Source organism: Podarcis vaucheri, assembly GCF_965113315.1.
Source record: "Podarcis vaucheri genome assembly, chromosome: 1".
Taxonomy (NCBI): domain Eukaryota; kingdom Metazoa; phylum Chordata; class Lepidosauria; order Squamata; family Lacertidae; genus Podarcis; species Podarcis vaucheri.
Window position 1 is genome coordinate 6,333,801 of NC_138759.1, and position 26,369 is coordinate 6,360,169.

Consider the following 26,369-nt stretch of genomic DNA (forward strand, 5'->3'; position numbering starts at 1 on the left):
GGAACACCCTCCCGCCAGATGTCAAAGAGTGACTATCTGACTTTGGAAGACATCTGAAGGCAGACCTCTGCATAGGGAAGCTTTTAATGGTCGATGTTTTATTGTTTTTTAAATATTTTGTTGGGAGCAGCCCAGAGTGGCTGGGGCAACTCAGTCAGATGCGAGGCATATAAATAAAATTATTATCATTATTATTAGCTTTCAGGCCTTTATTATTACAATAGGTGGGTGTGGGGCCAAAATGTCACCTGATTAAGGCATCCGTGCCCTTGAAATAATTGTGGTCCCTTTTTAATGTTACAAAAGCATCCTACTGCTGGTCCATTTTCAGAACAAAAATACGAATAAAATACTATTTTTAAATCAGTGCTAGTTGTTGTTGTTTAGTCATTTAGTCGTATCCGACTCTTTGTGACCCCCTTGACCAGAGCACGCCAGGCACTCCTGTCTTCCCACAGTTTGGTCAAACTCATGCTGGTAGCTTCGAGAACACTGTCCAACCATCTTGTCCTCTGTCGTCCCCTTCTCCTTGTGCCCTCCATCTTTCCCAACATCAGGGTCTTTTCCAGGGAGTCTTCTCTTCTCATGAGGTGGCCAAAGTCTTGGAGCCTCAGCTTCAGGATCTGTCCTTCCAGTGAGCCCTCAGGGCTGATTTCCTTCAGAATGGAGAGGTGTGATCTTCTCGCAGTCCATGGAACTCTCAAGAGTGCTAGTACTTAGTACTAAAATTCTAAGTGTTAAAGTATCAATTCTTAATACTAAAATGCTAATAAAACAGTGTTTTTATTAGTGCTAGTACTTAGTACTAAAATACTTAGTACTAAAGTGTTAATAGTACTAAAAGACTAATAAACACGACACCGACCATCCGTCCATAATATACCTGGACACATTCTCTGACTATGTGCTACTCGAACAAGTGCCTTTTTTCCCTCGTCTTAAATCTCCCTGAATGTCTACAAGCTCAAGCCTTAGGACAGAAGGAGGGGAAAAACTTTCCCCCTGCCAGGCAGATATTTGCAACCTTCCCCCCCGGTCTCCTCTCTCTCCCCTTTTCTCTAGAGGGAAAAAGTCCCCCCCGCCGCCCCTTTTCCTCGCAGGGGAGTCGCGGGCATCCTGGACGGGGCGGGATGCCGAGGGGAACCCCGGCTGGGTGGGTGGGTGGGGGGCAGCCCTAGGGTGGGTGGCACCCATGAGGGCCAGGCTGTAGAAAAAGGCGGTGCAAGGTCGTGGGCGATGGGGAGGGGCATTTGGGGGGCGGGACACCCGACGGGGCGGTCCCGGGACGGGGATATGAGACGCCTGGCCGGCCCCGCCCGAGCCCGTCTCGGCTGCTGCTTTCCCCCTTCTCAGTCCGAGCCTCCGACGGGATCCTGCCAGGTAAGAAGGGCGTCGAGGATCGGGCCCAGGAGATTTTGGGGGGCGCTGGCGGGGGGGGGTTGGCCGACCTTCCGCACCCCACCCCGAGAATGGTGCCACTTTTGGGGTTTCCTTTCTCCAGCCCCCCACCCAGCTGTCGGTGTTGAGAGACGGTTCCAAAAAGGGGAACCGTCTGAATTTTGTTTTTGGAGGATGGGGGTCTCTCTGGTCCAGGAGGGCGGGATTTGCCAGCTCCAAACCCCCGCCGTCTGCGATGACCTCCCGGCGGCGGAGATTTGAGGGGTCCTCCTCCTGCCCCCGGTTTGGGCATCTGCGCCCTCGAGGGGCGTGGAGGAGTTGGCTAAAGAGACCCCCGCCAAGAGCGCATCTGGCTCAGAGCTGACTTCTCCGAAGCTTGCCGTCCAGGGTCAGCCCAGCCCAAACCAAAAAGGAGCCGTAGAGAAAAAGAGCCTTTGACGTCTCCTCTGCTCCCCCCCCCAGCCCCTGTCAACGTCTGAATATGTGGGTTTGTCAAACTGAATCCGTAGCCTATTTCACAGCATGGAGCTCTGCCACCCTGCGAGGGTGATTCATCCCCGTCAGATATTAAATCCACACGCATGGATCTTGCAAGTTACATAAGGAGAGGCTGCAGGATCAGGCCCATAGCCCATCCATGCTCTAACCCAACTCCCTAGAGACTGCGATCTACTCACAGAGTTTAAACTGGCAGTGATCTACCCAGTGGCGTAGCGTGGGTTGTCAGCACCCGGGGCAAGGCAAGTAATTTGCGCCCCCTAACCCGTGGATTTGCGCCCCCTAACCCTAACCCCCAGATGTTGCGCCCGGTGCGGCCGGCCCCGCCTGCACCCCCCACGCTACGCCACTGGATCTACCCCCTTTCTTTGGGAATTTGGGTCAAAGTTGTTGAGTTTTTTCAGGGAGGAAGTAAAATGTTGAGCTTTTTTTTAGGGGAGCTACAGTTGTTCAGCTTCTTTGGGGGGAGCCACTGATCTAACAGTGATCTACCACAGATGTCCAGTGATCTGCCGGTAGATCACAATCTACCTGTTGGACATGCCTGCTCTAACCAGCTGAGCTATCCATGGATTAGACAAAAGAGCAGGGGACAAAATGTTGGTTCTGCTCCGCCTGCGCATTTGCAGACAGCCATGCTTCGGAGGTGCTTCGGATTGGACCTGCGACCTTCTGTATGCCCAGCATGTGTTCTAGCCACTGGCACTGCGGCGCCAGTCCCCAAAGCTGTGGGGTGCAGCAGCACTTTGCCCTTTCACATCCTGCTACAGCTGGCCAGCAGCAGGTCGGACTCTGTGTCTCGTGCAGAGGCAGGGCAGGGCTGGGTGTTAGGCGCAGCAAGGAGAGTGGAAACCCAGAACGCAGAATTGTAAAGTAATGGTAGTTTTGTGCTCAAATCTAGGCGGAATGGGGTTGGTGTGTGGGAGAAAAAAAGGACAGATTTCGGAGTGGTGCAGAAATATTGAACTGTGACTCTGGATTTGGCTTTTTGCACAAGTTGGCAAGCAGCCAAGCAGTGAAAAGGCTTCTGCAATCATGCAGAATAGTTCTGCAATCCTGCATGCAACAGCCTCTTCTGTCTCTTTCAGAAGTTGCTGTTTAGGTAAGGTAAAAGGTAAAGGACTCCTGGACGGTTAAGTCCAGTCAAAGGCGACTATGGGGTTGTGGCGCTCATCTCGCTTTCAGGTCGAGGGAGACAGCGTTTATCCGCAGACATGTGGCCAGCATGACTAAGCCACTCCTGGCGCAATAGAACATGGTTACAGAAACCTAGTTGCTGTTTAGCTTCAGTTAGGTCACATCTGCACCGATCTCTTTCCACAGAGCTATAGGTAGCAAACGTTTGCTTTTTCTGCATCCAGTAGAAATCCATAGCACCGATACTAAGAACCAGCAGGGTGCGGTGACTGTGCTGTAATTGATAATCGCAGTTCATATCCTGTGTTTATGTCCAAGATCCAAAACGGCTTACAATCCAGATTCCTGTTTAGTAACACTTGCAGAGAGTCTTCCGTCTGTATGGGCGGAGGCAGTGATACTTCTGCAAGCCAGTTGCGTGAGACCACGGGAGGGCAGGGTTTCCCCCTCCCATTGAACCCTTGGCTTGGCCACTGGGGGAACTGGATGCTAGACTTGGTGGCCCACTGGCCTGATCCAGGAGGCTCCTCTTAGGGCGCAACTATCATAGAAGAAAAGGGACGTGGGTGGCGCTGTGGGTTAAACCACAGAGCCTAGGACTTGCTTATCAGAAGGTCGGCGGTTCAAATCCCCGCGACGGGGTGAGCTCCTGTTGCTTGGTCCCAGCTCCTGCCAACCTAGCAGTTTAAAAGCATGTCAAAAGTGCAAGTAGATAAATAGGTACCACTCTGGCGGGAAGGTAAATGGCGTTTCCGTGCGCTGCTCTGGTTCACCAGAAGTGGCTCAGCCATGCTGGCCACATGACCCGGAAGCTGTACGCCGGCTCCCTTGGCCAATAAAGCGAGATGAGCGCCGCAACCCCGGAGTCGGCCACGACTGGACCTAATGGTCAGGGGTCCCTTTACCTATACCTACAATAGAACAACAAAACAACACCACCACAAACTGGCTTATAAGTATAAAACCAAATTTACTAGAATAATAGAGGTAGACTTGTAAACATTTAAGCAACAAACATACTAAGGTGCCATGTGCAAAACAAAGCCTGGAGATACTGTAAACATGGAGTGGATAAATGTACAACTCTATCTTAACAAGTGACATATGCAGTAAATGTTATACAGACTGGATAAATGAACCGTTCATCAAGTAGCGTAAGTCCAGGCGCAGAACGGCAATCCCATGCCGCTACAAGGGAAGGGTAGTGCACTGGAGAATATGAAAAAGTTTTTCAAAGCTGTTTTCCAAAGATTGAACTGGATGAGATGTTCTTCAATGGGTCTTGAGTTGGAAACACAAAGCCGTATGCATGGATCAGTCACGGAAAGGCAAATCAAAGCCACCACCCTGATGAGAATAACGCAAGTGGGCAAAAGGAGACCTGTTCTCTGGATATATTACAGGTTTCGCTACAGGCTTCATCAGTCCGAAAAGCCAGTCATACAAAACGGTTTGCTCAGGATAAAGAAAGTATTCCAACTATTATAGAAACAACAGCAGCAAAGGGAGGAACTGCCTTTGGCCATTTCAAATCCCATTCATCAGCTCAGCCTACCTTTCAGGGTTGTTGTAATGATAAGGTGCCGTTTGCTACATCCAAGCATTGATGCTGACCACATCCAAATATGCCAACCTCAGCAAAATGGGAAGAAATGGTGCAATGTGCCTAGGACCCTCGTACCTACGGGACCGCCTCTCCTGGTATGTCCCATGGAGGACCCTAAGGTCCATGAATAAGCATAGTTTAGAGGTCCTGGGCCAGGGCCTTCTCAGTGATGGCTCCAACCTGGTGGAATGCTCTGTCCCACAAGACTAGGGCCCTGCAGGACTTGATCTCCTCCCGCAGGGCCTGTAATTTGAATTGCTGTTCCGCCTGGCCTTCAATTTGAATTAGCCTGATCCTCTATTCCCTTTTCCCTTTCCTCTTCTATGAAGAAACCCTTTCTGGGACCCCACATTTAAATTCTTCCCTGGTCTCCTTGCTGGCCCTAGTAGGGCCAAACTTGGCCAGTTAGTCATGGTGATCATTTGATGTCTACTGACTGGGTTCCCCTCCCAATGACCCCTGAATTTTTGAATTTTATTGATATTGATGCTGCATTTTATGTTGTGTTTTATGCTGTTTTTAAGTCACATTTTCATCAATGTTTTATATTTGCTGTTAGCCGCCCTGAGCCCAGTTTTTAAATGGGGATGGGCGGGGTATAAATAAAAAAATATTATTATTATTATTATTATTATTATTATTATTATTATGCATTTTTATGTTGCTAACTGCCCTGAGGTCTTCAGATGAAGGGCGGTAGACAAATCAAATCAAATAAAGGTTGGTAATAATGATATAGTAGTATTCATGCCTGACGCCAACTTGTGAGTGCATTTTATTTTGCAGATAAATGTAGTGCTTTTTTCCGGGGTGTGCATACCCCCTAAACATTTTGTGAATCTTAAGTTTGGCCTCATTTAGGGGCCTACTCAATATGAGTAGGAAAATGAGAGTACCCTAAACATTTTATTTAGGGTGGGGGAAGCACTGGATAAATGTATTGTATTGCATTGTATTTTGCAGAATGCTTAGACAGCTAAATGTGAAGATATCTAAGCAGTGTATCAGAGCAGAGGGTTAAAAAAAAAAGTTAACGGAAACTTTTGTGCGATTTGATTCTGGTGAGACTTCCTGGTTTACAGCTGCTCTGCCCCCCCCGCTGCCCCACCCCCTGTGACTCCCAGCTTTTTCTGCGGTGGCTTTTTCATTTGCCACAATGTCAACATCCCTCCTTTTGAAATGACAGCTGTGTGAGAATAGAAGGCCCCTTTTCTGTTCTCCCTTGCTTGGTAATGGGCGAGGCTCTGTAATCCCTTGGGCATTATTTCTGCATTGTAGATTTGAGCCCCGCCCAGCGCTGATGCTCAGCACAGCCTGTAGCCCTTGACCGTCCAGGGTGCTTCCGGCTGGGGAGGAGCCCATACCTATGGGGCAGGGTGGCTGCTTTGGGTGAAGAAGGACCCAGGTTCGGTCCCCGATGGCCTCTCTGTTTCTTTCTTCTTTGGCGATCACTCTTAGCCGAGTAAGATTGTCTTCCATAAACAATGAGTCCATAAGTGACTGTGGAGGCCAATTCTGGACCCACACGTCCTTCCACAGTGGGGACATTGGTGTCCGGGCGGGAGCTGATCACGGTGTGGATTTGCCAAGCGTGCCTTCCTCCTAGCACGTTTCTCCCTTGCGTCCTGAGTTCGAGTGTCTTCAAAGCCCATGACACCTTTGGCAAAGGCTGTTCTCCAACTGGAGCACTCGCAGGCCAGTGTTTCCCAATTGTCAGTGTCTATACTACATTTTTTTAGATTTGCCTTGAGAGTCTTTAAACCTCTTTTGTTGACCACCAGCATTACGCTTTCCATTTTTAAGTTCGGAATAGAGTACAGTGGTACCTCGGGTTACAGACGCTTCAGGTCCCAGACTCCACTAACCCAGAAATAGTACCTCAGGTTAAGAACTTTGCTTCAGGATGAGAACAGAAATTGCACGGTGGCAGTGGGAAGCCCCATTAGCTAAAGTGGTACTTCAGGTTAAGAACAGTTTCAGGTTAAGAACGGACCTCCGGAATGAATTAAGTTCTTAACCCGAGGTACCACTGTAGTTGCTTTGGAAGACGATCATCAGGCATCTGCACAACATGACCAGTCCAACGGAGTTGAAGAATCATCACTTCAACATGGGTGATCTTTGATTCTTCCAGTACACAGTAGTGGGTGACAGACGAGACCCTTGAGAGCTGCTGCAAGTCAGAGTAAGCAACACTGGGAGAGATGGGCCAATGAACGTGACTCAACAGAATATGGCTTCATCCATTCAGATCTGGTCTGAACTGACACACTCCTAATGTAGCAACTGCTTCTCCGGGTTAGAACAAAGATCTGTCTTGACACATCTTGTTCACAAGCACCTTGGCAAAGGGAGGGTATTTGCAATATAAAAGCAAAAAAATACATAACATAGTAACAAATGAAAACAGTTACAGACACACCCCAGTTTAATAGGCCTGTGAGGAAAGGAATGTTTTTGCCTGGCGCCTAAAGATATGTAACAAAGGCGACAGGTGAGCCACCCTGGGGAGATCATTCCACAAACGGGGAGCCACTGCAGGAAAGGCCCCGCTCTCATGTTGCCACCCTCTGGACCTCTCGAGGAGGACGGCACACAATGAAGGGCCTCAGATGATGATCTCTCTGGGGTCACTTCAGAGACGCAGTTCTTGAGGTTTTGCGGTCCTGAGCCATTTATAGGTCGGGTCAGATTCTGAGTCATATGAGCATATGTCCCAGTAAGTAACCTGGCCACTTAATTCCGTACCAGCTGAAGTTTCTGCACCATCTTCAGAGGCAGCCCCACGTATGATGTGTTGCAGTAATCTATCCTAGAGGTTACCAGAGCACAGAGGAAAGAAGTTAGGCTGTCCCTGTCCAGATGGGGGCACAGCTGGACCACCGGCCGAAGCTGATGGATGGCGCTCAGCGCTACCAAGGCTGCCTGAGCAGTGCCAGATTTACGCATAAGCAAAACAAGCTATAGCTTAGGGCCCCACCCTCTTGGGGGCCCCAGAAAAATCTGATGGGAAAAGATGTACATTTCCAAAATGTAAGATAAAAAACAAATAAAATAAAACCTACATACAGCAACAGTGTTTTGTGTTGTGTAGGCTCCTATGATGTAAGGCATGGGTAGGCAGACTCAGGCCAGGGGGCCGGATCCGGCCCAATCACCTTCTAAATCCGGCCTGCGAATCAGCGTGTTTTTACATGAGTAGAATGTGTGCTTTTATTGAAAATGCATCTCTGGGTTATTTGTGGGGCATAGGAATTCGTTCATTTTTTTTTTCTTTCCAAAATATAGTCCAGCCCCCCACAAGGTCTGAGGGACAGGGGACTGGCCCCCTGCTGAAAACGTTTGCTGATCCCTGATGTAAGGTAATGGGCCCCGCCTGCTAGCCTGCTCCCTAAGGAGAAAGGACAGCTGGACATATAAAGGGCCCCATTACCTTCAGTAGTTTAGGGTCTCATCCAACTTAAATCCAGCCCTGTGCATGAGCCTCAAGCGAAATGGAGGCTGAGTTTTATTTATTTAATTCTAGCATTCCTCTCCCAGTTTTCTAGCATGGGGCAGATTTTCAAAGCGGTGAATGACATAAGGAAAGCATTAAGAACAGGCAGCAATAACAGCGAGATAGTCATGCAGAAACAAAACTACGCAACCCTTTTGATCTCGGCTGCCTGCAATTGTGTTGAAGGCAAGGGAGTTAATTGCCTGTTTGGTGCTTCAGAGGCCCAAAGAGAATGGGATTCTGTTGTCTAAATAGTTGGTGTCCCAAGAGGGCTGCCATTATCAGAGATTTGTGTTTTGTAAAGGCATTCTCTGCTACCGGGAGAGTAGCCTGGGCTTGCCTGCACCAGTGTGGACTTGGTTCTTGAAAGGGCATTGTAATGGCAGGGAGGGATGGTGAGGACGGAAGGAGGAGCATATTCAGAAAGATGCAGTGTCCTTTCCATTGTTGACATTGCACACAGTCCTGCAATAAGGTGCTTTAAGGCAAGGGTAGGCAAACTAAGGCCCGGGGGCCGGATCTGGCCAGTTGCCTTCTCAGTCCAGCCCGCAGACAGTCCGGGAATCAGCATGTTTTTACATGAGTAGAATGTGTCCTTTTATTTAAAATGCATCTCTGGGTTATTTGTGGGGCCTGCCTGGTAATAATAATAATAATAATAATAATAATAATAATAATTTATTATTTATACCCCGCCCATCTGGCTGGGCCTCCCCAGCCACTCTGGGCGGCTTCCATAAAAACCAAAAATACAATAAAATATCACACGTTAAAAACTTCCCTGAACAGGGCTGCCTTAAGATGTCTCCTGAATGTCAGGTAGTTGTTTATTGCTTTGACATCTGCTGGAAGGGCGTTCCACAGGGCGGGCGCCACTACCGAGAAGGCCCTCTGCCTGGTTCCCTGTAGCTTTGCTTCTCGCAATGAGGGAACTGCCAGAAGGCCCTCGGCGCTGGACTTCAGCGTCCGGGCAGAATGATGGGGGTGGAGACGCTCCTTCAGGTATACTGGACCGAGGCCGTTTAGGGCTTTAAAGGTCAGCACCAACACTTTGAATTGTGCTCAGAAACGTACTGGGAGCCAATGCAGGTCTTTCAAGACCGGTGTTATGTGGTCTTGGCGACTGCTCCCAGTCACCAGTCTAGCTGCCACGTTCTGGATTAGTTGTAGTTTCCGAGTCACCTGCAAAGGTAGCCCCACGTAGAGTGCATTGCAGTAATCCAAGCGGGAGATAACCAGAGCATGCACCACTCTGGCGAGACAGTCCGCAGGCAGATAGGGTCTCAGCCTACGTACCAGATGGAGCTGGTAAACAGCTGCCCTGGACACAGATTTGACCTGTGCCTCCATGGAGAGCTGTGAGTCCAAAATGACTCCCAGGCTGCGCACCTGGTCCTTCAGGGGCACAGTTACCCCATTCAGGACCAGGGAATCCTCCACATCTGCCCGCCTCCTGTCCCCCAAAAACAGTACTTCTGTCTTGTCAGGATTCAACCTCAATCTGTTAGCCGCCATCCATCCTCCAACCGCCTCCAGACACTCACACAGGACCTTCACTGCCTTCACTGGTTCTGATTTAAAAGAGAGGTAGAGCTGGGTATCATCCGCATACTGATGAACACCCAGCCCAAACCTCCTGATGATCTCTCCCAGCGGCCGCATGTAGATGTTGAAAAGCATGGGGGAGAGGACAGAACCCTGAGGCACCCCACAAGTGAGAGCCCAGGGGTCTGAACACTCATCCCTCACCACCACTTTCTGAACACGGCCCAGGAGGAAGGAGCGGAACCACTGTATAACAGTGCCCCCAGCTCCCAGCCCCTCAAGACGGTCCAGAAGGATGCTATGGTCGATGGTATCAAACGCCGCTGAGAGATCCAGCAGAACTAGGAAACAGCTCTCACCTTTGTCCCTAGCCCGCCGGAGATCATCAACCAGTGCGACCAAGGCAGTTTCAGTCCCATGATGAGGCCTGAATCCCGACTGGAAGGGATCCAAATGGTCCGCTTCTTCCAGGCGTGCCTGGAGTTGTTCAGCAACCACTCGCTCAATCACCTTGCCCAAGAATGGAAGATTTGAGACTGGGCGATAGTTGGCCATCGTGGCCGCATCTAAAGATGGTTTTTAAAGAAGCGGTTTAATAACCGCCTCTTTCAGCGGGTCTGGGAAGGCTCCCTCACGGAGGGAGGCATTCACCACCCCACGAAGCCCATCGCCCAGTCCTTCCCGGCTAGCTTTTATAAGCCAGGATGGGCAAGGATCCAGGAGACAGGTGGTTGGTTTCACTCGTCCAAGCAGCCTGTCCACATCCTCGGAGGTAACAGATTGGAATTGATCCCACTCAACTTGACTAGACAGAACTCTAGCACTCTCCCGCCCCGGCCCTGCTCCCACGGTGGAGTCTACTTCTTCCCGAATCTGAGCAATTTTATCTGCAAAAAACTTTGCAAAATCATTGCAGGAGAACATGTGGCCCGTACTGGGCCCCGATGTTGCAGGTGGTTCCGCCAAATTGTGAACCACCTGAAAAAGTCTCCTGCTGCTGTTTTCTGCAGATGCAATAGAGGCAGTGAAGAAATTCTTCTGGGAATCAGCGTGTTTTTACAGGAGTAGAATGTGTGCTTTTATGTAAAATGCATCTCTGGGTTATTTGTGGGGCATAGGAATGCGTTCATTCCCACCCAAAAAAAATAGTCCGGCCCCCCACAAGGTCTGAGGGACAGTGGACCGGCCCCCTGCTGAAAAAGTTTACTGACCCCTGCTTTAAGGCATCCCCAACATCTGTCTGCAAATAATTTTATTGTATTCCTGGGCACAATTGCTCAGCTCTACAAATCTATGATTCTATGAACTTGTGCTTTAAATAGTCTTGTATTAAGTTTTCTTGATCACCTCTGGTGAGTCACAGTTGTCTCCAGGTGACCAAGTGGGAAAGTTTGTTGGTATTGTTGTTGTTGTTGTTGTTGTTGTTGTTGTTACTACTACTCAGTGGTGTAGCGTGGGGGGTGCAGGGGGGGCTGGCCGCACTGGGCGCAACATCTGGGGGTTAGGGTTAGGGGGCGCAAATCCACGGGTTAGGGGGCGCAAATTACTTGCCTTGCCCCGGGTGCTGACAACCCACGCTACGCCGCTGCTACTACTACAGGCCATCAATATGCTAGAAAATGCTCACGCAGGTATGAGTAGACAAGGGGCAAGTACCTTTCTCTCTGAGATAATCTTGCAAATAAGTACACAACTTTGTGAACTTGGAGGAAGAATAAAAGAATAGTGCCTTTGAGCATGGTCAGAGATCCTTACCTTCAGCACTGAGTAAACACAGTTAAATTCCTTGTGGTTAGGGCCAGGGTGATACATGCTAGATTTTCAGTAAGCGTACTTTGAGAAATGTTTTGCGTGGTTGGTACTAAACTGGCATTTGTTGCTAAACTTTGCAACAAAACTCAGGGAGAAAACAAAAGCAAAGTCGCCCAGTCCCGTTGGGCTGGTTTTGAGCTGGCTATTGAACAACCTCTACCTATCCTAATTTGATTGCCTAATTGGGCTGGAATGTTTGGCATGAAGGCTCTCTGTTTCGCTGTAGCAGTTAAACAGGGTGGTTGCTCAGCCTTGCAATCTTCAGGTCTGATTCCCTTTCTCAGTGACGCTTGCCTAAAACTCTGATCATCTTAAATCTCATTGCTGCAAAACCTAGATTCTGCAGCTGGAATAAATTGCACAGGAGTTTCTTCCTCAATTGATAGTTGGTTTGCAGGCAGATCTGAATCTTGAAGTCTGTTTCGTATTGCAGATGAAGGTCTTGATAAACTTCCTCTTTGCGTACCAAATACCGTAACTGGCATGTTTACTTCCAATGTGCCTGTAGTGTAAGTCCACCTTCAGGTATCAGGTAGAGGTGAGTCACTAAAGATAAGCAGGAATCCACATGCCTGGGATATAGTTTCTGGCTCTTGAAGGCTCCATTCTGTCTGATCCTCGCTATCCCGTCCAGGATGAAAGAAACTATACACACAAGATAGACTTGGGCCTGCCTGCCTGATGGGAAAATCAGACTGATTTAAGAGCTGCAGAAATTAAGTAATATGCAAATGGGGTAGAGAATAGGGATGTCAGGAGCATCCCAGATCATAAGATTTCAGGGTTCAAAGCTGAGAACTAAGGTAATGTCATTGGGGAGGGGGCAGACACTGATGATGTCACAGAGATGATGTCATGGGAATGCCACTAAGCACGACACATCAAGCATTAACCTGAAAGACCTACATTGGCTCCCAGGATGTTTCCGAGCACAATTCAAAGTGTTGCTGACCTTTAAAGCCCTAAACGGCTTCAGCCCAGTATACCTGAAGGAGTGTCTCCACCCCCATCGTTCTGCCCAGATACTGAGGTCCAGCGCCGAGGGCCTTCTGGCGGTTCCCTCATTGCGAGGGCCTTTTTGGTGGTGGCGCCCGCCCTGTGGAACGCCCCCCCCTTCAGATGTCAAGGAAATAAACAACTACCAGACTTTTAGAAGACATCTGAAGGCAGCCCTGTTCAGGGAAGCTTTTAATGTTTAACAGGCTATTGTATTTTAATATTTTGTTGGAAGCTGCCCAGAGTGGCTGGGGAAACCCAACCAGATGGATGGAGTATAAATATTGTTGTTGTTGTTGTTATTATTATTATTATTAATAACTGCAATCACTATGACCTTTTGCAGAGATGGAGTCACCGAGCTACGGTTTTTCAGAGATCCCCTTGAAAAGGGGTTGACTACTAAACCGCTTTAGGAATTGTATCTCTGCGAAGAGAATAGGGATCTCCTGAAAACGTTCAGCACCCCTTAACATATGACAGCTCACAGAATTATTTGGCGTTCGCCATGTCTCTTTAAAGTGGCCGTGGCTTCAGGTTTCCTGGCCCTACGAAGATGCCATTGGGGGATTGAACCCGGAACCTTTTGCATGTGTGGACAGGATCTCCCATAGCCGAAGAAGCTGAGCATGTGCAGAGACCTTGCCAGCTCCTAATAGGACAGAAACTGGGTAGTGCAATATCTTGGAATTGGATGGAGTGGGGAGTGACCTGAATTCTGATCCTCCTTCATCTTGCTAGGTGACCTTGAACTGACTCTTATCCTCACAACGACCCTGCGAGCTGTACCAGGCAAGCCCCAGGTACATGCCTCTGCTGAGGCCAATGATAATTATAATCTATTACCTATACCCCACCCATCTGACTAGGTTGCCAAAGCCATTCTTTTCTTTTTCTTTTTAAACAAAATGTTTATTACAAAAGGAAAGGTCCTCAGGCCACATATATGAACATAACCAGGTGTCCGGGGATTGGAAAATTCATCAGCCAGCTCTATGGATAGCAAGAAGCCTTGCACTTTCCTTCATCGGGGTACTGAATACTCGTGGCGCAAAAATGATTCGAAGAGCAGGCAGCTGCTAAGAAGATGCTATTGGCTAAAGCCATCAGCGGACCGTAACAGTCTCTTGGTGATTACCCTAAAGAAAAGTTCTTTGTTGGACTAGGCTCTCAAGCACCTACAGCCTGCTGACAGCCTGTTATTTGCCAGCGATTAGGGGGTTCCTCAAGGGACACAGGTGGTGCTGTGGGTTAAACCACAGAGTCTAGGGCTTGCCGATCAGAAGGTCGGCGGTTCGAATCCCCGCGACGGGGTGAGCTCCTGTTGCTCGGTCCCTGCTCCTACCAACCTAGCAGTTTGAAAGCACATCAAAGTGCAAGTAGATAAATAGGTACCACTCCAGCGGGAAGGTAAATGGCGTTTCCGTGCCAGAAGTGGCTTAGTCATGCCGGCCACATGACCCAGAAGCTGTACGCTGGCTCCCTCGGCCAGTAAAGCGAAATGAGCGCCACAATCCCAGAGTCAGTCACGACTGGACCTAATGGTCAGGGGTCCCTTTACCTTTAAGGTAGTCTCTGTGGGAGTATATTGTATTTAAAAATGTGGTATCAGAGTTTTTAGGGGGCTAAACAGGTTGGGATAGCTGGGATAGCAGGCATGTTGGTTTTTGAATGTCACATGTAGATTTTTTCAATTTTGTTGTTCTGTATGGGACACCGACAATAAAGATTATCGTATCATAATTGATATTCAGAAGCCTTACTGCCTCCAACTGTGAAGGCAGAGCTGAGCCATCGTGGCTAGTAGATATGAGAGTCATCTTCAAATATCTCAAGGGCTGTCACATGGAAGAGGGAACCAGCTTGTTTTCTCCAGCTCTGGAGGGTAGGACTCGAACCCATGGCTTCAAGGAGATTCCGACTAAACGTCAGGAAGAACTTTCTGACAGGAAGAGCTGTTGGACAGTGGAATGGTCTCCCTCAAGAGGTTGTTGACTCTCCTTGAAGGTTTTTTTAGCAGAGGTTGGATGGACATCTGTCAGGGATACTTTAGCTGAGATCCCTGCATTGCAGGGGGTTGGACTAAATGACCCTTGGGGTCCCTTCCAACTCTACCATTCTATGATTCCATGGTGAAAAGGTAAAGGACCCATGGGTGGTTAAGTCCACTCAAAGGCAACTATGGGATTGTGGCACTCATCTTGCTTTCAGGCTGAGGGAGCTGGTGTTTGTCCGCAGACAGCTTTCTGGATCATGTGGCCAGCAGGACTAAACTGCTTCTGGCGCAACGGAACCCTGTGATGGAAACCAGAGTGCACAGAAACACCGTTTACCTTCCCGCCACAGTGGTACCTATTTATCTACTTGCACTGGTGTGCTTTCGAACTGCTAGGTTGGCAGGAGCAGGGACAGAGCAACGGGAGCTCACCCCGTCGCAGGGATTCTGTGATAGCCCTCTCCTCCACGAATCTATCCTTATCGTTAATGGCAGGGAAGGATAAACTGTAGAATGAGCATACTTTTAATCAAATCAATCATGGGTGGGGTGAAGTGATGAGTCACCGTTTCGCAACGTGAACTGTTGCCACAAACCTCGCAGGATTGTTGTGAGGAGGGCTTCAGCAGGGCAGTGCTTGTCGTGCCAATGCGCCGTGGGTGCATTGTAAGTAAACTGTGTAGGGCAAACACACTTTCTTAACATGAATGGGGAGCATTTGATTTGAGTCATGGGCGTGTCGAGGCCTGAGTGAGTCATATTTGCACAGAGCTTTTGCCTGAAGCCATGGACAACGGCTGTGTGTTTTCCCAAAGTGGATGCTATGGCAATTTCCCCGAATATCTCTTTGAAAGGGCGTGTTCGTGCGTGTTTTGTAGGCTTTCTATGAAGTTTGTGGGTCTCTCTCTTTTCTTATTTGGCCAGCTTTCAGGGGAGTGTACCCTCTCTGAAAGACAGCTCTGTTTGTGTTAAGAAGTGGGGGGGACGGGACCTGAAATATGTTCCTGGGCGGTCTTCGCTTCTTGTTCCAAGATGAGTCAACATCATGTGTATACTCAGAACACAGACGGAAATGAATTGGTAGCAGATCTGGATGGCTCACTTCTAGAAAGCAGGGAGAAATTCCATTCGGTTTGCATTTAAAGGCAAAGCTACCTAATTCTCACTGTTCGAAACAACGCAAGCGCTGAAAAACTAGAGAACTGAAAAACACCCGTCCTTTGAAACTGGTGCAGTTCTGGATTTCGCAATGCCCTTCTGCAGCCAAGTAATGTGCAGGTGCTGCAGTAAAGTCTTTATGAAGATGTACACAGTGAAAAGAAAACGCGAACATGCTTTATATTAGGCAAAATGGCAAGTAAACATTTAAAGAAGTTTGCACTCCAATGCTGGTGAATTTACATGAGCGCTTGAAAGCAACATCTGGATTCTGAGCTGTTTCTTTGCCCAAAAATAAGTAAATCCCAGCCTTTATCAAGCTGGTGCTTCTCCAGATGTTTGGGACTGCAACTTCCATCAGCCACAGCCAGCAAACATCTGGGAGGGGCACTGGGTTGGCAAAAGCTGCTCTATCCATTGCACCACAAAGCCTCCCTTGGCTCTGCCAAGATTTGCATTTGGCCAGTGGAATCTATGGCTGCTGCCTTGCACTCACCTGTTCTCTTTTTCTGTTTTGTTTCAGGAAGATGTCTGACGGCTTTTCAGTAAGTATCTGCTCGCCTGATGCAGTAGTGCTTTTGATTCCAGTTTTAAAAAGGACTACCGTGTTGTTGCTGTGACCTGAAACCTCACGTGGTCTTGGCCTGAGAAAGCAGGCCGCTTTCTGTATCAACCAGAAAGCACCAGCCATGGTTTCAGCTGAGACATTTAATTGCACATTTAGTCAAAACCCAGTTAAAACTATATATCAGTTTTTTTTTTCCATCTATAAGATGCCCCCATGTATAAGACGGCCCCTACAGTGGTGCCCTGCAAGACGAATGCCTTGCAAGATGAAAAACCCGCTAGACGAAAGGGTTTTCCGTTTTTCGATGCGCTTCGCAAGACGAATTTCCCTATGGGCTTGCTTCACAAGACGTTTTCGTCTTGCGAGTCTTGCGATTTTTTTCGCTCCCCCCCTTTTTCTAAGCCGCTAATAGCCTTTTAGCCGCTAAGCCGCTAAGCCTTTAATAGCCGCTAAACCGCTAATAGCGCTAATCCGCTAAGCTGCTAGTAGGGTTGCTTCGCAAGACAAAAAAACCGCTAGACGAAGAGACTCGCGGAACGGATTAATTTCGTCTTGCGAGGCACCACTGTATTTGGGGGGCAACAACCAATCGCCAGTCCACACTCGGCCCTATCCGTGTATAAGATGCCCATTGATTTTTGACATTACAGTGGTACCTCTAGTTACGGACCTGATCCATTCCGGGGTGTCATTCGCACCCCAAAAAGTCTGCAACTAGAGCGCTGCTTCTGTGCATGCACGCAGCATGACAGAGCGCTTCTGCGCTAGTAGCATCCATGCAGCTATTGTTGCAAAATTAAAAGTCTGCTACTTTGGAATATCTGCACCTATCTTTCCTAATAAAAAAGCCTCTGGGTTTTATTTTTACAAAAGTTAATTTGAATTTCCCCCCCATCTCATTATACAGTGGACGCTCGGGTTGCGAACATGATCCATGCAGGATGCAGGTTCGCAACCCACAGCGCCACGTCTGCGCACGCGCGGGTTGCAATTTGAGGCTTCTGCACATGCACAAAGTGCGATTTAGTACTGTTCCGGTACTTCCGGGATTCGACGGGTCTGTAACACGTAAAAACGCAAACTGAAGCGTCTGTAACCCGAGGTATGACTGTACAGTGGTGCCTCGCAAGACGAAAAGAATCCGTTCTGTGATTCTCTTCGTCTAGCGGTTTTTTCGTCTTGCGAAGCAAGCCCATTGACGGATTAGCGGATTAGCGCTATTAGTGCTATTAGCGGCTTTTAGCGGCTTATCTGCTGATTGGATCAGCTGATAAGCGGCTTAGCGGCTTAGAAAAAGGGGGGAGGGAAAAAAACCAGCAGGAACTCGCAAGACATTGTCGTCTTGCAAAGCATGCCCATAAGAAATTCGTTTTGCGAAACACCTCCAAAACGGAAAACTCTTTCGTCTAGCGAGTTTTTCGTCTTGTGAGGCATTCGTCTTGTGGGGCACCACTGTATATCATTTCCCAGAATGATTTTATTACCTTACAAGGCCACCGTATATGATTTTTCTTTACATTTCCAGCAAATATTTGACCTCTTATACATTTTTGCTAACTGTTGCTTTGTTCTCTACACAGTTGTCTGATGCCCTGTCCGGGGGCGCCAACAACCCGAACGCCAACCCAAATGCCCAGCCAAACCCGTGGGGAAATCAGCCCGGCACCTTCCCAGGATATCCCGGAGCGTTCCCCGGCCCATATCCTGGAGCACCCGGCGCATATCCAGGGGCCCCTGGCGCGTATCCTGGGGCCCCCGGCGCATATCCAGGGGCCCCTGGCGCGTATCCTGGGGCCCCACAAGCAGGTGGCGGATATCCTGGAGGCCCCCCCCAGCCTGGCGGATTTCCCAGCGCACCTGGAATGGTTCCACCAGGTGCCTCCGGCATGTATCCTGGCCCCGGACAGCCCCCAAGTGGCGGAGGAGCACAGCCGACCGCACCGCAGGGTGGAGCCGGATTCCCACCTTCCGTTCCGTCCGGAGGAGCACCTTCCGGCCCGTTGGTGAGAAACTTGCTTGTTTGCGTGTGCGTCTAGGCTAGGAAATCTCTCTCTCTGATCTGTCTTAATTTCAGGAAATGTATACACTGCATTGACGGTAAGCAATAACATCAAAAGCGGCTTGCAAGATTTAGGGTTCTGTCTCTTTTTAAAAAAGGAAGCGAATACCCTTTGTTCACAGAACGGAAAGTTACTCCTGGAGGAAGCTGTGAATAGGATCAGTTTGCAATATTCCCCATAGATAGGTTTTTCTGCTGGACACCAATTGCCCACTCAAAACTCCATTCCAGAGAATGATGTATTATTTTACTGTTGTTAGCCGCTCTGAGCCCAGCTTCGGCTGGGGAGGGCGGGATATAAATAATAATCATCATCCTCATCATCCTCATCATCCTCATCATCATTACATGAGTTCCGCAGCTTAAGGCAAAGATCTGAGGGTTGGCGGAATTAAATTAAACTAGCCAGAGTCATTTCGTTATTATTAATTTGTACTCCACTTTTATATACTGATTTGTATACCGCTTCTATGCCCAAATGTTTTCTATTCCTCTCTGGTACCACAGAACAGAGAAACATCTGACCAAAATTGCTGTGGAAATAATATTTTTTGATGATTGCACCAAGGTTTTCCCCCTCTCTAACTTATTAGTTGTGGCTTTAAACAGTTATTCTATTTTACCTATATTTTGGTGATTTGTTTATATTTTTAATAAATAATAATAATAATAATAATAATAATAATAATAATAATAATAATTTATTATTTATACCCCGCCCATCTGGCTGGGCCTCCCCAGCCACTCTGGGTAGCTTCCAAAAGAATATTAAAATACTATAATACATCAAACATTAAAAGCTTCCCGAAACAGGGCTGCCTTCAGATGTCTTCTAAAAGCCTGGTAGTTGTTGTTCTCTTTGACATCTGGTGGGAGGCTGTTCCACAGGGAAGGCGCCACTACCGAGAAGGCCCTCTGCCTGGTTCCCTGTAACTGTAACTTGGCTTCTCGCAGTGAGGGAACTGCCAGAAGGCCCTCAGTGCTGGACCTCATTGTCTGGGCAGAATGATGAGGATGGAGACGCTCCTTCAGATATACTGGACCAAGGCCGTTTAGGGCTTTAAAGGTCAGCACCAACACTTTGGATTGTGCTTCGAAATGTACTGGGAGCCAATGTAGGTCTTTCAAGACCAGTGTTATATGGTCTCTGTGGCCGCTCCCAGTCACCAGTCTAGCTGCCGCGTTCTGGATTAGTTGTAGTTTCCGAGTCACCTTCAAAGGTAGCCCCACATAGAGCGCATTGCAGTAGTCCAAGCGGGAGATAACCAGAGCATGCACCACTCTGGCGAGGCTGTCCGCAGGCAGATAGGGTCTCAGCCTGCGTACCAGGTGGAGTTGGTAAACAGCTGCCCTGGATACAGATTTGACCTGTGCCTCCATGGACAGCTGTGAGTCCAAAATGACCCCCAGGCTGCGCACCTGGTCCTTCAGGGGCACAGTTACCCCATTCAGGACCAGGGAATCCCCCACACCTGCCCGCCTCCTGTCCCCCAGAAACAGTACTTCTGTCTTGTCAGGATTCAATCTCAATCTGTTTGCCGCCATCCATCCTCCAACCGCCTCCAGACACTCACACAGGACCTTCACTGCCTTCACTGGTTCTGATTTGAAAGAGAGGTAGAGCTGGGTATCATCCGCATACTGATGAACACCCAGCCCAAACCTCCTGATGATCTCTCCCAGCGGCTTCCTGTAGATGTTGAAAAGCATGGGGGAGAGGACAGAACCCTGAGGCACCCCACAAGTGAGGGCCCAGGGGTCTGAACACTCATCCCCCACCACCACTTTCTGAACACGGCCCAGGAGGAAGGAGCGGAACCACTGTATAACAGTGCCCCCAGCTCCCAGCCCCTCAAGACGGTCCAGAAGGATGTTATGGTCAATGGTATCCAGCATTGAGAGATCCAGCAGAACTAGGAAACAGCTCTCACCTTTGTCCCTAGCCCGCCGGAGATCATCAACCAGTGCGACCAAGGCAGTTTCAGTCCCATGATGAGGCCTGAATCCTGACTGGAAGGGATCCAAATGGTCCGCTTCTTCCAGGCATGCCTGGAGTTGTTCAGCAACCACTCGCTCAATCACCTTGCCCAGGAATGGAAGATTTGAGACTGGGCGATAGTTGGCTATATCATGAGCTGCTTTGAGGTTGTCTCCCAGGTCCTAGACCAGTGTTTCTGAAGCTTTTTTCTTCTTTGGGCCACACTTTCAGAAGAAAAATTTGCTCACACCACACCAAATTTCCTCTTGATAAGGAATACATTGGGAGGGGACTATTCCTAAAGGTCAAGGTAAAGGGGGTGGCGGTGTGGGTTAAACCACAAAGCCTAGGACTTGCTGATCAGAAGGTCGGCGGTTCAAATCCCCGTGATGGGGTGAGCTCCCGTTGCTCGGTCCCTGCTCCTGCCAACCTAGCAGTTTGAAAGCACATCAAAGTGCAAGTAGATAAATAGGTACCACTCCGGCAGGAAGGTAAACGGCGTTTCCGTGCGCTGCTCTGGTTCGCCAGAAGCGGCTTAGTCATGCTGGCCACATGACCCGGAAGCTGTATGCCAGCTCCCTCCGCCAATAAAGCGAGATGAGTACCGCAACCCCAGAGTCGGCCATGACTGGACCTAATGGTCAGTAGCGGTGCTTAATTTATAACATGGAACACAACTATGATCATGAGATGTCCAGAAAGTACAAAACAATGCAGCTACATAAGAACATGTAATATTCCCAAAATAATTATAAATGAGCCCCTTACATATGTACCTTAAGTATGTATACAAACTCAGCAAGAGGTGTGTGCTTGCTTTTGCCGGGTACCGTATTTTTCGCACTATAGGACGCACTTTTCCCCCTCCAAAAATGAAGGGGAAATCTGGGTGCGTCCTATGGGGCGAATGCAGGCTTTCGCTGAAGCCTGGAGAGCGAGAGGCGTTGGTGCACACCGACCCATCTCACTCTCCAGGCTTCAGGAGAGCCCCACCTCCAGCCCCACAAGCTCGGGGGACAGCGGGAGAGGCGCAGCGCGCCCTTCCCGCTGTCCCCCGACTTGGTTAGAAGGCTGGCGGGGGGGGGAGCCTGCTCCTCCCCGTCGCCAGCCCCGCAAACTCGGGAGACAGCGGCAGGGGTGCAGCACACCCTTCCCGCTGTCCCCCGACTTGGTTTGGAGCGCGCCATCCCGCTGTCTCCCGACATGGTTTGGAGGCTGGCGGAGGGCTTCCTCCTCCCCCAGCCCCGCAAGTTCCCAGAGCGATGCCAAAGCTGCGCGCAGCTTCGGCATGGCTCTGGGTCCCGTTCTGGGGGAGGGGGAAGCTCGGGCTTCCCCCGCCCCAGCCCCGCGCCTGGTGGGGGGGGGGAATAATTTTTTTTTGCCTTTATTTCCCCCCCCCAAAATCTAGGTGCGTCCTATGGACCGGTGCGTCCAATAGTGCGAAAAATACGGTAATCTCACTTATATTAGGTCTACTTTGAGGCAAACAAACCAACACAAAGAAGCCTTTCTCTTTTCTGATCTTGAAAATCCCTGATCTCAACAATATGCTGCGCAGAAATATAGCCAATAGGTTGCTGATGCTCTTGCTCTGAGTTTGGAAAGATAACTAGCCGCTATTCTGCAAATAAATAAATAAATATTTTGATACTATACACTGAAATGTTCCCATGTTCCTGTGATTGTCCTTGAATCTTCCTGCCACACCCATTGAGACCCACTGCCCTCGACCAAAACTCTGAACATTATACCATCTTTTGCAGAAAGTTCCCTGTGACATCCCACTGCCGGCAGGACTCCAGCCTCGCACTTTATTGACCATTGTTGGGACGGTGAATCCAAGGGCAACCTGGTAAAGATGGAATATAATAATAATTTATTATTTATACCCTGCCCTTCTGGCTGAGTTTCCCCAGCCACTCTGGGCAGCTGGAAAAGGGTTTGGGGGGGCTGGGGTGTTCCAGTTTTCTGTAGGAGGGGATTGCATGTTTGGGGCCAAATTACGGCTGTGGTGTCTCCCTCTTACTCATGGGTAGGCAAACTAAGGCCCGGGGGCTGGATCCGGCCCAGTCGCCTTCTCAATCCGGCCCACGGACGGTCCGGGAATCTGCGTGTTTTTACATGAGTAGAATGTGTCCTTTTATTTAAAATATATCTCTGGATTATTTGTGGGGCCTGCCTGGTGTTTTTACATGAGTAGAATGTGTCCTTTTATTTAAAATATATCTCTGGGTTCTTTCTGCCTGGTGTTTTTACAGGAGTAGAATGTGTGCTTTTATTTAAAATGCATCTCTGGGTTATTTGTGGGGCATAGGAATTCATTCATTTCCTCCCCCCAAAAAAATATAGTCTGGCCTCCCACGAAGTCTGAGGACAGTGGACCAGCCCCCTGCTGAAAGAGTTTGCTGACCTCTGCTCTTCCCTGTCCCTTCTCCCTAGGCTCACAATTCAGAACTAGGAAGCCATAGATAAGGGTGGAGATGTGCTATTTTGAGTCAGCCAGGGGGAAGCGCATGAATGAGCTGGCTAACCATGCTTTAGACCGGGCTGCTATCCCACATATCCTCCAGGCAAATCGTCATCTCTGAGCGGCTTTTCACAAAGCTTACGCAGTCGTTAGGATCAGTGGTTCCCAAATCGTTTTGGGCCCCCGGCTGCTTGTTTCCATAAACCCATCCCTGGTGCCTCCCTAGCCGAGCCTATAAAGAGCATTATCCAGAATAGCAGTTTGCACAAACCGTTAAGATAGGTAAAGGTAAAGGGACCCCAGACCGCTAGGTCCAGTCCTGGCCGACTCAAGGGTTGCGGCGCTCATCTCACTTTATTGGCTAAGGGAGCCTGCGTACAGCTTCCGGGTGATGTGGCCAGCATGACTAAGCCACTTCTGGTGAACCAGAGCAGCACACAGAAACGCCGTTTACCTTCCTGCCGGAGCGGTACCTATTTATCTACTTGCACTTTGACCTGCTTTCGAACTGCAAGGTTGGCAGGAGCAGGGACCGAGCAACGGGAGCTCACCCTGTTGCGGGGATTCGAACTGCCGACCTTCTGATCGGCAAGCCCTAGGCTCTGTGGTTTAACCCACAGCGCCACCTGCGTCCCTAAGGAAGATAATAATACAGTAAAATTCAGAACAGCAACAATTAATGGTGCATTTATTCAAAATCCAGTTAAAAGGTTAAGTCAACAAAATTGACGAACTGGATCCCTGTGATACCAACTTTTCAGATAGTCATTTATATCTCTAGTGCCCCCTGCCCCTCCTTCTTGTTGCTCATCCCCCATGTAATCTGACCCCCCAGGGGGGCAGGACCACCCACTTAGTTAGATGTCACCCTGTCTTTATTGAGTTTTCGTCCTAATTTGCTTAGGGTGCATATAATTTCCCCCATCCTTCATCTCACACTTTTAAATGCATTTCCTCATCACATTCCTTACTGCAAAACTGTGTTTATTATTATTATTTGAAAAGCCATCCTGGAACTCTTGACAGTCAAACTCTTAGCTGAAAAAGAGCTACAAATTGCACACCCATCAGCCAAATTTGCTCTGGCAGCTAAGAAGTTCTGTTCCAGCTCTGTTAATGCTTTCTAATTTTAAATTTTTATGCTGTACATTTTTTATGCTGAAAATGTTTATAGGTTAGGTTGTGCAATTTCAGAGGAAAGCCTTGCTCTTGCCCTCTGCTGTACATTGTAAAGACCTTTGGCTTTATGCAATAAATTGATTATTCTTTAAGGGGATTTGTTGGACTCTGGGAGAACACTGTGACTCTGATAACAGCGGTCTTAATTCCTGGCTCCCACTGTGTGATTTATGATCAAATGTTGAGACATTCCTCAGGAGACGGTTACAGCTTGTGTCTCCCTGTTGCAGCATTAAAGTGGATTTGAAGAAGGGCAATGACATCGCCCTCCACTTCAACCCCCGCTTCAATGAAGATGGCAGGAAAGTTGTTGTTTGCAACACCATGCTTCATAACACCTGGGGGAAGGAAGACCGGACGGCCCCCAGGTTCCCTTTCGAGGCTGGCAAACCTTTCAAGGTAAAGGGGGGCACAGGGAAATGGGGTTCTCTCTCTTAACTGAAGCGAGATGAATGAGTTAAACGTTTATGCTGTACAGTGGACGCTCGAACGTGCGAACGTGATCCGTGCGGGATGCACATTCGCAACCTGCAGTGGCGCATCTGCACACGTGCGGGTTGCAATTCAGCACTTCTGAGCATGCACAAAGCGCAATTTAGCACTTCTGTGCATGTGTGACCGCCAAAACCTGGAAGTAACCCATTGCAGTACTTCCGAGTTTCGGCAGTCCATAACCTGAAAAAAGACAACATGAAGCACCTGTATGACTGTATAATAAAAGCACTGGCTGAAATTGATGTTTTAGCGATGGGCAGCTTATTTTACCATGAAAATTAATTGCCGCATTTGCACAAAGAGCTGTGCCTAAAGCAGTGAACGACAACTTCCATCAGCCCTAGAAAGCATGGCCACGGGAATTGCAGGTCCCCATCTAAATCCACAAAAATTACATCTGCTTCCGTATCACTGTTTCATTACACCGTAAGCCTGCCACCATATTTCTGCATCGCCTCTAGTAAACATCCATCATTCAGTCAGCAACATATGCATTTCAGCAGCAGTCTTGCTTAGGGGTTATAGCAGTAAGAATAGAAGATGACCACAACCTAGATTGGACGGTTTCAGCCTCCCGACCAGATGTTTTTGGCAAGACCACAAGCACCCAGTATTTAACATTTACACTTTTTTGTTTTAAGTGTTCAGAGAATGCAAGTGTGTGGCCTCTATCAACTCTAGTCTCGCTTTCCATTTGTTTATTTGCTGACATATCAATCATCAAATATTGAGGGTAAGGGGTTTGCAAACTCCTGCCGTGTGAGCTGTGTCATCTTCAAAACTACAGGTCTGGCTTCAAATTAGGGGTAGTGAGCTGTACATTTAGTAAAACCACCATTTACCACATCCTGTACCAGAACCAGGATTCCATGACTTGACTGTACAAAATTGCAGCAGCATCTAACCGTGTGATGACTCTTCCACACAGGAAAACAGCTTTTTTAGATATATAAAAAAGGCATTTATAGACTGCTTAATCGTCATTTCTAAGAGGGGTACATAAAACAAACCATACAAAGGATAGAGCAATTAAAAATCACCATAAAACTAAATAGCAGCATGTAATGCCTGCTGGAAGAAGAGTCTTTGCTGTGTGCAGCAAGGAGGTTGCCTACCTAATCCGAAGTGGGAGGGAGTTCCACAGGCTTAGACCTGCAGCAGTGGTTTACGGACTTGATTCAAGAGTAGAGCCACTGAAATTAATGCAAGTTAAGTTAGTCATGGCCGTTAATTTCAATGACCGTTAGTTTACTCTTAGTAAACTTCAGTTGAATATAGCCCTAAGCCTTGATTGCCAGAGTGCTAGGAAGCCACGCTCTGTTCAAAGAATTTGGAACTTAAGTTAATCTCTGCTCACAGCCTCTGCCAATCTGCTTTCCTGGTTCTTTCAATGTTTTGAACGCCTCTCCTTTTCCAGATCCAGATTCTGTGCGAAGCGGATCACCTGAAGATAGCAGTCAACGATGCCCATTTGATGCAGTATAACCACCGCATCAAGGAGCTAAACCAGATCAACAAGCTGTGCATCAATGGCGACATCACCCTCACCAGTGTCACACCAACAACCATCTAACCCAAGGCTGCAGCGACCCAATACGCCAACTCTGCGTGCATTAAAACAGCAGCTTTCGTTTTTCTAAAAAGATGTCCGGCTGGCTTCGCTTTGTAGGGCAAAGTTTAATAAAAATATATATACACAGGACCAGTCAAGGAGAGGCTGAGTGTCATATGTAAGTCCTCAGAAGCAGGTTTCTAGTCCTTATGGGCACCAGAGGGTTAGAAAGGGTGTTGGCAATGGAGGGAGGATGGAGTGGGGATGCAGCTGAGCAGGACTGCTAGGAGTGAGGGTTTCTGATTTTTATCAGTAACTTTTTAAAAGCTAAACATCCGTCAGATATTCAAGCAAATAATAATAATAATTTATTATTTGTACCCCGCCCATCTGGCTGGGTTTCCCCAGCCACTCTGGGCGGCTTCCAGA

At 48.5% G+C, this 26,369-nt stretch overlaps 1 protein-coding gene across 2 annotated transcripts; it reads left to right on the top strand.

Annotated features, from left to right (window-relative positions):
- The first annotated feature begins 1,256 nt into the window (after window positions 1-1,256).
- On the top strand, window positions 1,257-26,098 carry LGALS3 (galectin 3). 2 transcript variants are annotated; one of them, XM_082219538.1, is made up of 7 exons: window positions 1,338-1,380; window positions 13,230-13,291; window positions 16,166-16,187; window positions 17,791-18,213; window positions 22,011-22,099; window positions 24,124-24,292; window positions 25,806-26,098. In XM_082219538.1, exons 3-7 carry the CDS (start codon window positions 16,170-16,172, stop codon window positions 25,959-25,961), a joined length of 855 nt encoding a protein of 284 aa, XP_082075664.1. In that variant the 5' UTR covers window positions 1,338-1,380; window positions 13,230-13,291; window positions 16,166-16,169; the 3' UTR covers window positions 25,962-26,098. The 2 variants fall into 2 exon arrangements, with proteins under 2 accessions (XP_082075663.1, XP_082075664.1); XM_082219537.1 differs by lacking the exon at window positions 13,230-13,291 and having other exon boundaries at window positions 1,257-1,380.
- Window positions 26,099-26,369: the final 271 nt, after the last annotated feature.